Source organism: Phyllostomus hastatus, unplaced genomic scaffold, assembly GCF_019186645.2.
Source record: "Phyllostomus hastatus isolate PE091 unplaced genomic scaffold, TTU_PhHast_1.1 phas_contig_16, whole genome shotgun sequence".
NCBI lineage: Eukaryota > Metazoa > Chordata > Mammalia > Chiroptera > Phyllostomidae > Phyllostomus > Phyllostomus hastatus.
Window position 1 is genome coordinate 14,488,195 of NW_025333643.1, and position 12,699 is coordinate 14,500,893.

General features: G+C 39.8%; 2 protein-coding genes across 2 annotated transcripts; both read left to right on the forward strand.

The window, feature by feature from the left end:
* The first annotated feature begins 1,658 nt into the window (after positions 1–1,658).
* LOC123814503 (NADH dehydrogenase [ubiquinone] 1 alpha subcomplex subunit 5-like) lies at positions 1,659–2,045 on the forward strand. Its single transcript, XM_045832364.1, has one exon. It carries the CDS (start codon positions 1,660–1,662, stop codon positions 1,966–1,968), a length of 309 nt encoding a protein of 102 aa, XP_045688320.1. The 5' UTR covers position 1,659; the 3' UTR covers positions 1,969–2,045.
* A 3,003-nt stretch (positions 2,046–5,048) lies between these two features.
* PDE12 (phosphodiesterase 12) lies at positions 5,049–12,191 on the forward strand. Its single transcript, XM_045832392.1, has 3 exons — positions 5,049–6,709; positions 9,164–9,242; positions 9,715–12,191. The coding sequence occupies exons 1-3, from the start codon at positions 5,402–5,404 to the stop codon at positions 10,155–10,157; spliced, it is 1,830 nt and encodes a 609-aa protein (XP_045688348.1). The 5' UTR covers positions 5,049–5,401; the 3' UTR covers positions 10,158–12,191.
* Positions 12,192–12,699: the final 508 nt, after the last annotated feature.

The following is a 12,699-nucleotide window of genomic DNA, read 5'->3' on the forward strand; positions in this document are numbered from 1 at the left end:
CTAGGAGTGAATGGAGTGATGGGGCTAAGGTCAATGGGAGATGTTTGTGGTTTTTGTGGTATACGTGGCAGTGTCTCTGGGGTTGGGGTCTGGGAATGAGAAAGCAAATAGAACAGGGTAAAACAAAGAATGGAATGATCAAGATTAACGGGGTCTCTAACTGGATCCACTTTGCCACTGTTCCCTCCCTCCCAGGCCCTCAGTAATCACGAGACTTCAGGAATGCACCACACAGATGTATTAAATGATATACAACATAATTGATTTGTTAAATATTGCCCCCCTCTTGCCATCTACCTCCAGCGTACTCCCTAGAGTAGTAGTACAGGTAGGGAGGACCTAACTATTGGTAGGAACCCCTAACACCTTTCCAAGGTAAAATTCCAGCTAGTCCAAAAAGGGTCCTTCTCTTAAGAGTTTTAGGAAACTAGACAATGCAATTTTATTAGTATCAGTAACATCTGTTTGGAGCAAATTCAGCTCAAGGAGCTGCATGGTTGAATGCAGGAGGGGTTCTACCAATTGCCCCTATTCCTTCCATTGTAGCAGCTTGGCCCAAGTGTTAGCAGTTGGTGGGGTCAATCCCAAGGTTCCATCTGGCATCATAGTGGCAGGTCCTGAAGGAGCTAGGGTACCAGCAGGCACAGAAGCAGGGGTCATGGCACCTCTGTTGTATATGCCCATAGCACCTCCCATAGTAGCCACCTGGTCCATTCGTACCTCCTGCTCTCTTGCATCAGGGAAGATTCCCTTGAACCCTTTCTGCTGTTGCTGCATCTCCTTCTCATAGCATCTGCGCTTCTCCTCCTGCCTGAGCTCCAGTTGCTTTCATTTTTGCACTTCTTGGTTGTGCAGCAATTTCATCCTTTGAAGTTCCTCCTCACACCTCATCATATCCTGCCTCATTAGCATAACCTGGTGCTCATGGCGAGCAGCTCCATCTCCAGTTTCTTATGAGCAGCTCCATCTCCAGTTTCTTGCGAGCTTCCTTGGTGTTGTGGTCCATTTGTTGTTGCTGCTGTTTATCCATCTCAATGAGTACTTTCCAGCGCATGGCATACTCATACCAAGGAGCCAGGCTATGCAAATCCAGGTGGCTGCTCCCGCTCCTTGTGAAATTACTAGTGCTTTATAACCAGCTTCTCTGGAAGTCCCTCTTCATCATCTAACTGGTTCATGGGCTCCACAGTCACAGGCCGAGGAAATGTACTTAGCAGGAAGGAGCCTTCACTGTATCTGTCCAGAGCTTTCTGAGCAGCTGGCTTCCCTGAGAATTCAACGCCTTTTCCTGAGGGCCTTCCTCGAATATCCACAATGACTACATCCCTCTCCACCTGGCCAAACACAGAAAAGGCTTCTTCCAGCAGTTTGTTGGACACATAACAAAGGTTTCTAACTATAAGGAATGCACTATGACAGGCAAAATGCACACGTAGCTGCTTTCCATGGAGTGGCATGTTGTCCAGCTCCACTTTAGCAATCTCCACTGGGGTTCTTGTTTCCAAGTGGATAAAGCCAGTTCTTATCCTTATGAATAAAGGCTTCATCTGCCTTCCCATATTTCTCAAATAGTTTACTCATTTCCTCCTGAGTGATGTCAGGTGGAAGACTGCCCACAAAAAGCTGGCTACATTGGGTACTCTGCTCTTCCGCGCTGTCATGGCGGGCTTGCTGAAGAAGACTACTGACCTTGTGGGGTTGGCGGTATGTGAGAGTCTGCACGAGAGGCTAAGAATATTGTACACAAAAATTCTTGATGTTCTTGAGCAAATCCCTAAAAATGCAGCATATAGAAAGTACACAGAACAGATTACAAATGAGAGGCTGGATATGGTTAAAGCGGAACCAGATGTTAAAAAATTAGAAGACCAACTTCAGGGTGGCCAAATAGAAGAGGTGATTCTTCAGGCTGAAAATGAACTAAGTCTGGCCAGAAAAATGATACAATGGAAACCATGGGAGCCGTGAGTGGAAGAGCCTCCTGCCAACCAATGGAAATGGCCAATATAATCACCATCAAATGACTTGTGTGCTGAAGGGAAACTGATGTAATTAAATGTTCTATCAAAAATATGTCCATATTATTGACATCTAATAATCAAGAAAACTGATGTATAATACATTTAGGAGACTTGTTAAAACTGATGATTATGATAATAGGGACTTAAGAATTAGTTTTTGTTAAAGTATTCATTCAAATTATTTCAAAGATTGATATTTTATAAAATAGAGGTTCTATACGGTTTGAAAATTAATTGGAAAAATTTCTGTGTTTTGATGCACAGGCCATATATTTGATAGGTAAAATATTTTTAGTAGTATCTCTGACACATTTGATTTTTTATTTATTCTGACAAAACCAGGAAGAAATTTATTATTGCTTAAACAAATGTATAGGTCGCTGTTTGAAGTGAAGTAAGAGAAAAACCATTAAATTACAATTCATTGTACAGTTGAGGAAATTGATTTTGTATTTGAAAGATTTCTTATTTACAGTGGTAGTTGAGAAACTTAAACTTTTGTCAAATTTAAGGAAGTTAGCTTTCTGACCCTTACTCAAACTATACCAGGAGAGAGAGTTTCTGTAAAAGAAGAAATGATGAGAGTTCCTAAAGTTTATCCAGCATGTTGGATAAGCTTTTATTCAAAACATCTTAGTTGTATGGTTATAACTTCCAGGTAGAGCCACTAAGTAGTTTTTACTAAGTTTCCAAGGAGTGAAGCTGGATATCAAGCTAAAGCTGTTCCAGAAAAGAAACAATTGACAAGTTTAAGGTTAAACAAAAATAAAATTACTTTTCAGGTGAAAAAAAAAAGCTGGCTACATTGGGTAAAGGTCTTTTCTCCTGGTTTCCTAAAAATCTTCAGGTCAATAGTCAAGCCTTCATTTTGTCTGCTGGCTTGTTGCCCATTTGCAGGTGTTGATGGTGGCAAGGCTGCTACTACTGTTGCTGCAGTTCATGCTGCTGGTGGTGATGCTGATGATGCTTCCTTGGAACATGGTTTTGCTTCTCCAAATTAAAGGTTTTATTGCTCTGCATTTTTTAACCCCTCTACCAACTGTTGCCTTCTCAGAGTAATAGCAATGCCACATGGCTTCTACTATCCCAAGATAAGAGATAGAGGTATATTAATGACCTATGCTGTTAACTGATGTTATTACCCAAAGTGAAGGTAATTGCAAGAAACCAGTCTTCACACACTAATCATTGCAAATAATGTGTAAGTAACAAGAATAACTCCATCAACCCTAACTTTTGCTTAGTAAAAGTTCGCTTGTGTTTCTTCATATGGATTGTAGCCCCTTCTCCTTTTGGTATCAGAGCATAGCATTGGTTTGGCCCTTCAATCTCAAGTTTTAATTATATAATTTATATTTATTATGTATATAATATGCTATAATTTCTCCTCATGAATATATAGCTTCAAATATACCATTTATTGTGTATTATTTTCACATCTGTTGAGTTCAAATTAAATTAAACTTTCTATGGGAAGTTGTGGCACTTTCAGAACATTTCAGAGACTTTCTCTTGAAAGAATTGACAAAAGACAACGAAAATAGAAAGGTGCTGAACCACAGGTATGCTATAATGTTATTTGTGTAAAAAGTGGAAGGGTATATACTCATAAATACAGAGTCCAGCAGAAGTAAGGCCTGCTTGAGTGTGGTTGGTAGTGTAATAATATGAGTGTAATAATTTATAGTTTTAATTTAAACACTTCACCTAAAATGTCATATGGTGTGCTTGATGTTATATTGTTATGTTACAGGATGCATACGACTTTGTAATAAATGACTTTGTAATAAAAAGGGGGGTGTTATTTATGCCAAACTTTGTATTTGAGTATGCATACGAGTCAGGCATAGAAGGATTACTTTTTTCACTATGGTTATATTTTAATCTTTCAAAAATACCAAAAAAAAACCCCCCACAAACCTCTTAAAGAAAGAAGTATGAAACTTCAAGGTATCAATCTCAAAACCAAGATTACAACTCTTCTACAGGGTTAAAGTAGATCAGTTTGCTTGAAAGAAAGTCACATTTTCTAATAGGACTTTTATCTTTAAGTTGATTCAACATTGAGTTCTGCAAAGTTGCATAAAGGAAAGTAAGAAAAATATCGTTTTTAAGTTTATATTGCTACATGTGGGTACTATAAACTGGAGTACTAAAACTTATGTTCTTCCTTCCTTATGTCAGTCAGTTGATGTAACATATTGGCTTGTATCCCTACATTGTAACCTTGGACTACATATACCATCAGTGTCCAATCACCTGTCAAATGCTTGGGGAGTGTGGGCAGGGCAGAACAGAAATAGAAAATTCGAATGACTGCAAAATTCATCATTCTTTTAGAATACAATTTAAAAGGCTTATTTTCCTCATGGTAAGCCAGGGGGGAAAGTATGGCTTATTATTAGATACCCAATAAATAAACATTTTACTTGTAGAAGAAGGTAGTATATCCAATACATCATTCGACCAGAGAAGCGACCTCATAATTTGTTCTTTGAATCTTCGTGGGCTTTTCCTTTAATTAATCACATAATATTAATTATATTAAACACAAAATCAGTTTCTTGAAATATTTTGATCATTTGGCTTTCCGTGAAGCTACACTTAGTTCTTTTTACTGGCTATTCTCGGTCTCCTGTCATTCACTCGACAATGTCTGTGTGACCTTGAACAACTAAAATAACCTCTGGGTCTCACATCTGTAAAAGACATTTTTAGCATAGTCATCGCTCACTAAATAGTTATTGTGTATCGTTCGTTGTTACTACCACAAAGGCTCAGCTCCGCGTGTCGGCGCTTGCCTGGCCTGAAACGAACCCACCACGCCTCGGAAAAGGGCGTTCAGCGTCGGGAATGCAGTAGGGAGTAATTGTGCAACTCTTGTCACGCCCAGAGCCTGACAGACAATCTGGGTGGAGTTTCTTGCGCTCCCTCGCAGTTCAGCCCGACCGCGCGCGAAGAGAGGGTAGGCGGTTCCAATCCAGGCGAGGAAGCTCCTCCTTCAGGGAAGCGGATTCAGTAACACCACCCAGCCACTTCCGGCTTGGCGCATCTTCCCTCTCATCCTCTAACTGCACTTTCGGTAAAATGATGGAGTCTAATATTTCACTCTGGAACTTCTATATTCCCTTCATCTCCTCCTCGTTATAACTCGAGTTGAAGATAAAAGTTAATTTTGGAGTTATTAGACATACCTGGCTACAAAAAAGGAGCACGTGAGCGGACCCGACGAAAGTGCCTGACGTAAGCCTCTTCGCCCTTTCCTCGCCGGCCGGAAGTTGTGGGACTGAATGGGTCCCAGAGCCGGTGGCTGCACCTATTCTGTTTCCACCTGAGGCTTAGCAGCTGCCTATCCCGTCAGCCGCTGGGCCACCAGGTCCATGTGGAGGCTCCCAGGTGCCCGTGTCGCGCTTCGTGGGGTCCGCGCGGCCGTGGAGAGGCACAGTCGGGCCGAGACGGCAACTGAGACGGCGGCGGGCGCGATGGAGCGTGCTGTAGTGCGCTGTGTGCCCTCCGAGCCTAAACTAAGCTTGTCGTTCGCGCTGGCCGACGGCAGCCACAAGAACATGCAGCGCGACCAAAGTGAGCCGCTGGGTCGAGCCCTCAGCCGGATTGCCACCAACGCCCTCAAAGGCCACGCTAAAGCGGCTGCCGCCAAGAAGAGCAGGAAGAACCGGCCAAACCCTAGCGGCGGCGTGGCCGGTTCCGGGCCTGGACCCGAGCCCGCTGCGGCCTGCGAGCCCGTGGTCAAGCTGTACTACCGGGAGGAGGCAGTGGCCGAAGACGTGCTCAATGTCGACGCCTGGCAGGATGGTGCTGTGTTGCAGATCGGCGATGTCAAGTATAAGGTGGAGCGCAACCCGCCCGCCTTCACCGAGCTGCAGTTGCCACGCTATATCATGGCCGGCTTCCCTGTTTGCCCCAAGCTCAGCCTCGAATTTGGTGATCCCGCCTGCTCCCTCTTCCGCTGGTACAGGGAAGCCAAACCCAGGTCGGCGGAGCCTGAGGACGGGGGCCCCTCGTCACTGTCTCTCTCCTCGCCCTCTCCTAGTTGGACAGAAACGGGTGTGGACGAGCGCGTCTACACCCCGTCCAATGCAGACATTGGGCTACGGCTCAAGCTTCATTGCACCCCAGGCAATGGGCAACGCTTCGGGCCAAGCCGGGAGTTGGAAAGTGTGTGTCCTGTGGAAGCTGGGCCCGGCACTTGCACCTTTGATCACCGGCATCTCTATACTAAGAAGGTGACAGACGACGCTCTCATCCGCACTGTCTCCTACAACATCCTCGCTGACACGTACGCCCAAACTGAGTTTTCGCGGACCGTCCTGTATCCATACTGTGCCCCCTACGCCCTGGAGCTCGACTACCGCCAGAATCTTATCCAGAAGGAACTCACCGGGTACAACGCCGACCTCATCTGTTTGCAGGAGGTTGACCGCAACGTGTTTACAGACAGTTTGGTCCCGGCTCTCGAGGCCTTTGGGCTGGAGGGCGTATTTCGTATCAAGCAGCAGGAAGGCCTGGCTACTTTCTACCGAAAGTCCAAGTTCAGCCTCCTTACCCAGCATGACATTTCTTTCCATGAAGCCCTGGAGTCCGACCCACTTCATAAAGAATTGCTGGAGAAGTTAATTTTATATCCATTGGCACAGGAGAGGGTGCTCCAGAGATCTTCTGTCCTTCAGGTAAAGTAGCTTCACCAGTCTCTCTACATACTCGTCCATTTTTAGGGCCCTGGGAAGGGAATAGGGTGTGGGGCTATTATAATTGGGATGAAACCGTCGAGATTTTACTGAAAGGTGTTTGCTCTTGTATCTTCAACACAAAGGTTAGCCTTCATTCATTCATTTAGCAGATACTTATTCATCTGTTACCCTCCCATTTTATAAGTGGGGAGATGGACAAATTTACTTAAGTTCACACAAGTGTGGAGCTAGGATTCTTATAGTTAGTTATATATTCCATTATCACTGGGTAGGGTATTAACTACTACTTAGCTTAAGCTATGTTAATTTTTTTAAATTGACTTTTAGAAAAAAAGGAAGAGGGAGGGGAGAGAGACATCCATTTGTTGTTCCACTTGTTTATGCATTCATTGGTTGTTATATGTGCCCTGACCAGGGATGGCAACCTTGGTCAATCAGAATGGTGCTCTAACCAACTTTGCTACAGGGCAAGCTATCTTATGTTTCTTAAAAACATATTTATTTTGTGTTTGTCCAGAGTTTTTTTAAGAATTTTCTTTTTTTTTAAAATATTTTATTTATTTATTTTTAGAGAGGGGAGGGAGATAGAGAGAAACATCAATGTGCGGTTGCTGGGGGTCATGGCCTGCAACCCAGGCATTGTGCCCTGACTGTGAATCGAACCTGTCCAGAGTTTTTAGGTAATTCATTTTGTGCAGAGCAAGATGAGTAGCTACTTTTTTTTTCAGCACCTACTATGTTTCATGAACCTCTATGTAAGCTAATTTAATTGAATCCACACCATGGTTCCACTTGAAGGGGAATAATTGTCTTTTTTTCTTTAAACCAATGACAAAGCTGTTTTTTGGAAAAAGTGTCTCTTTCCAGATCACATTGCTGTAAATGGTAGAGTGAGTATTCAGACCTGGGTCTGCCTCACTCCAAAGCTTGCACTATCTTCAACCTTGGTGTTGTCATCTAAAGTATATTCTTTTTATGCTACCTGTATATGCTGGGCTGTTACTACAGCATGTTACCCTTTGTACTATTTATTTATATAGTAGTCCCTTGTAGCCATGGTTTCAGTTTCCTGCACTCTGAAAGTACAAAATGAAAATTTTCGGAAATAAACTATTCATACATATTATTAATAAATCGCCTGCTGCTCTAAGTAGCATGATGAATTTCATGCCCTCCTGTACCATCCAGCTTAGGACATGAATCATCCCTTTGCCCAGCATATTCATGCCCTATAGGCTACCTATCCATCAGTCACATGGTAGCCGTCTTGGGGATCAGATGGATTGTCACAGTGTCACAGTGCTTGTGTTCAAGTAACCCTTATAGTAGACTAACGCTGTGTCACAATGCCTTCATCTTCACCTCACTTCATTTCCTCAGGTAGGGTGAGTACAATGCAGTATTTTGAGAGAGAGAGAGGAAGAGAAAGAGAGAGATACCATATTCACATTACTTTTATTATAATATATGCAGTGTTATAATTGTTCTGTTTTATTATTAATCTCTTACTTTGCCTAATTTATAACTTAAACTTTATCATAGATATGAAGGTATCAAGGTATGTAATATGAAGAGTAGAGACATTTATTAAGAAGATACAAGAAACATTGTACATAGGGCAATGACATCTCAGTCCCTTTCAAATTAGGTACCTGGGGACCTCATATAGTTCTCCCAGTTGCCATCAGGTGCCCCATTGTATTTTCTTGAATCTCCTGGACAATCTGAAATCTCTTTCCTTTCAAAGGTGAATTTAGTTTTGGGAAAAGCCAGAAGTCACAGGGTGTCAAATCTGGGCTGTAGGGGGCTGGGCCACCTGGGTGATTTTGACGTTTCACCAAAAATCTCTGCATGAGTTGTGGTAAATAAATGGCTGCATTGTTGTGATGAAGCTGCCAATTACCAGTTGCCCACAGCTGCAGCCTTCTGAATCATCCCAATAGTTTCTGTGGAGGAATGTTCAAGCTTAAGGCAAAATTTGATGCAGGTTCATTGCTCTACTCAGTTGTTTTGAATGCAATGGCCACACAGTACGCATGCTCACTCAACGGCATCTACCACCCCCACTGACTAGTACAGTGAAGTCATTATTCACATATGTGCATTCCTGTCCACTCTCCTTGGCTGCTAGGTTACATCAATGTCACACAAACCGTTCTTGGTATATTAACAATGGCTAGACTTCCTGGACAGACTTCATATTATAGGTTTAGGTTTCAGGCATCCACTGAGGATCTTAGAACATATCCTCCCTGGATAAGGGGGCACTTCTATATTCAAAAACTTAACCAAAGTTCAATTTCATAATTATGATCATAGTTCATCAGTATGGGGAGGATATAGAGTAAAATGTTACTTCATATAGTCTTAGATAAAAATTTTAGAAGATTGGGAGATAGCAACTGAAGTCTTTCCACTTTCTGTATGTTTTAGATTTCTGTTCTTCAGTCTACAAAGGACTCTTCTAAAAAGATATGTGTCGCAAATACCCATCTCTACTGGCATCCCAAAGGTAGGTTTTATTGGTTTTCACATGCAACTTATACATGGTAACTTAAGGTCAATTAAGCTGTTTTACACAAATATATTTTTTCTTTCAGTTTTATTCAGATATAGTTGACATACAGCATTATACAAGTTTAAGGTGCACAGCATAATGACTCACATACGTTGCAAAATGATTACAACAAACTTAGATACCAAAAAAATGGTTTTTTTCTTGAGATGAGAATTTTCAGGTTTTGCTCTCAGCAACTTCCAACTATGCCATACATACATCAGTGTTAACTATAGTGTTCATGTTGTATTTATCTTATAACTGGAAGTTTGTACCTTTTGACCACCTTCATCTAATCTCCCACCCACACACAAATTTACTTCAATGTCACCCAGATGCTATATTTTGTGAGTTTTTGTTTCTTTCTTTCTTTTTTAACTTAAAGGCAACTTTAAAAAGTATTTATTGATGTTTTTTATATTCATAGGTGGGTACATTCGTCTCATTCAAATGGCAGTAGCCTTGGCTCACATTAGACATGTCTCATGTGATCTGTATCCTGGCATACCAGTTATATTTTGTGGGGACTTTAATAGTACCCCATCAACAGGAATGTATCATTTTGTCATCAATGGCACCATTCCAGAGGATCATGAAGACTGGGCTTCCAATGGGGAAGAGGAACGATGCAACATGTCTCTTACCCATTTTCTGAAACTGAAAAGTGCTTGTGGTGAACCTGCTTACACAAATTATGTTGGTGGCTTTCATGGATGTCTGGATTACATTTTCATTGACTTAAATGCTTTAGAGGTTGAACAGGTGATTCCACTACCTAGTCACGAAGAAGTTACCACCCACCAGGCCTTACCTAGTGTTTCCCATCCCTCTGATCACATAGCACTTGTATGTGATTTAAAATGGAAGTAGGTTTGTGTTTAATGGAATTTTAAGTCTGCTTTAGTAAGGGAAATTAAATATGAATCAAAGTTTATGTGTAACCTTCAAAGAGGAAAACTAGACACTAACTTCTTAGTTCTTACCCTACTGGTTATGTTCTTCATTACATCACTATTCATAATCTTTGCATAATATGGTTTCTCTACCCTTTTTTGCCTACATTTGGAGGAGAAACAAATATATTTATGACTGGCAGGGAACATTGAATTATTGTGCACATTTTATAAGTACTTTTTTTTAGTCTAGTAATTAAGAATTTTGTAAAAAACCATTTGAATGATGCTGTAATTTTTCTATCATAACACATTTAAAATTGAATCATGTTTGTATAATTAGAAGTAAAATGCATACAAGTTCAGGTGAGAGGCCTAAGTTCCAACACATGGAAGGAGTAACAGTGTTTACCTCTACCTCAGTTTGGTTAGCAATTAATACAACTTTAGAGCTTTAACAAAGGATTAAATTATACTATCACTGATTGCTATTCCTTCTCATCTTTCATTTCGCAATAAACATTTTTATTCTGTTACTAGGATTTTAGTTGTCAGTGTATGTTACAAATGAACATACTCAGATGCTCTTTCTTACTACAGGTCATTTTAACTTTTAGGATGTAAGCACAATTTAATATTCAGAGTGAATAACAACAAAATCAACTTGATCCCTTTGTCTTTAACTCTTGCCCATGAAAAATGTTCATAAATTAACATGAAATTTGACCATGTGATTTGTGAGAAACTGTCTACTGATGTGGGCTTTAAATTTTGAATGAACTATTGAAGCTTTCTGTGCTAGATGTACTTTTAAATTGCTGGTTTATAAATAGAAAGGGGAGCCATGGGGCTTTTGAGCATCTCAGAAATAAACTATTACTTTTGTAGGCATCAGTATTATATTTGAGTTACAAGGATACATTGTATGTATATATAAGTTATATACTAAAAAACTTTTTAAAAATATGAAGCCAATCATTTTAAAATTAAAAATTAGTTTTACTGCTTAGTGTTTAGCCTAGAGTGGTAACCAAACTTTTCTAATTCATTTATCACCGTACTTAATTTGTAATGCTTTAGTTGTTGCTTTTTTGATGTTCAGGAAATCTGTAATGTTATCTTGTTTCTGCTTTTAATTTCTAGCTTAGATATTAAAAGGCCATATACTTCAAGAAGAACTCTGATTTTCCATAGTTGTGAGAGCCTTTGTTCCATTCTTTCACCTCTAAACCCAACACCATAAAAACTTAACTCTTTTGATAAAGTAGGCTGTACTTTCATATTCTGCTCACCATCCAGTGTATTGTTAACTCTTAGTTTAGTATATTTGAGAATGAGAAGGTTTTACATGTGCTTCAGATGGAACCTTGAAGTACTTAAAAGTCCTTGAGGGGAAAATTAAGGTGGCAGTTTCTTGGGATCTTCTTTAGAAAAAGCTATAAATGAAAAATTGATGTTACTGAATTGTGCTTTTTAGAGCATTTAAACATCAGTTTATAAATATGTAAATATTAAAGCCAGAATTTGATTCTTTTGCAAAAATATTTTTCTTTTTAAAATTTTGGTCTGCTTTCAAATAAACATGTTAACAGGGCTCTTACAAAAACGTGAGAGAAAACAAAAAGCTTCTAAGCAAAAAGTTAAACACTTTGAAAAAAATTGTAACATGATATATACTCATGTCCATGAGGAAAATATACAGGTTCTGTATTCATAGCATAGCTAGCTAAATTGAACTCTGGTCAGAAAAACTCTAAGCACTTATCAAAAAGTCCATGTATGGAGTCTTTAATTTTTTTATTTGCTGACTAAACTGTAATCAGATTGTATGCAAGCATTTCAAAATATTTGAATATAGAATATTATGAAGTGCCACATACTCTGGTTAAATCTTCAATATACAGATATGTTAGTATGATTGGAGTCCAAAAGCAGGGAATACTAGAAAGCTGAATAAATAGCATACCAAAATTTCCTTGTAATCAAGTCAGAATAAAGCATCATTCAGAAATGTTTGTGTCTAAGCCACCTTTATGACTTAGTTTTTCCATTACTTTTGGATTTTTAGTGTATTTAATTTTCATAAAATATAGAAAGTCTGTCAACTATGGTAAGCCACTTTTTAAGATGCCATTAGTTCTTGCTGTAGGAATTAACATTTTAAAATTTTATATTGATTATAAATGACTAAGAATTTATAGAACACATTATTCTGTTCATTGAACTTTTGCACAGTTGCCACTAGATGTATACACTGGTCATTCATAATTCATTAGCAAGCACATCATTTCTGTCTATATTGTAGTGTTCTTTAAAATTCTGAATACTAACATCAGTTGTTTCAAATTTCCAAGAATTTCACTGAAAATATAACATCTGAGAGAATTAAGGCCTTATTATCCTCAGAATGTGGTGGTTTCATTCTAGAGGTAGATCTCTGAGGAACATAATATAGGGAAGTCAGGGTCCAAAGAATACTACTGTGGGAAGATCTTCCTGGTAGGAACTGACACCTTTAG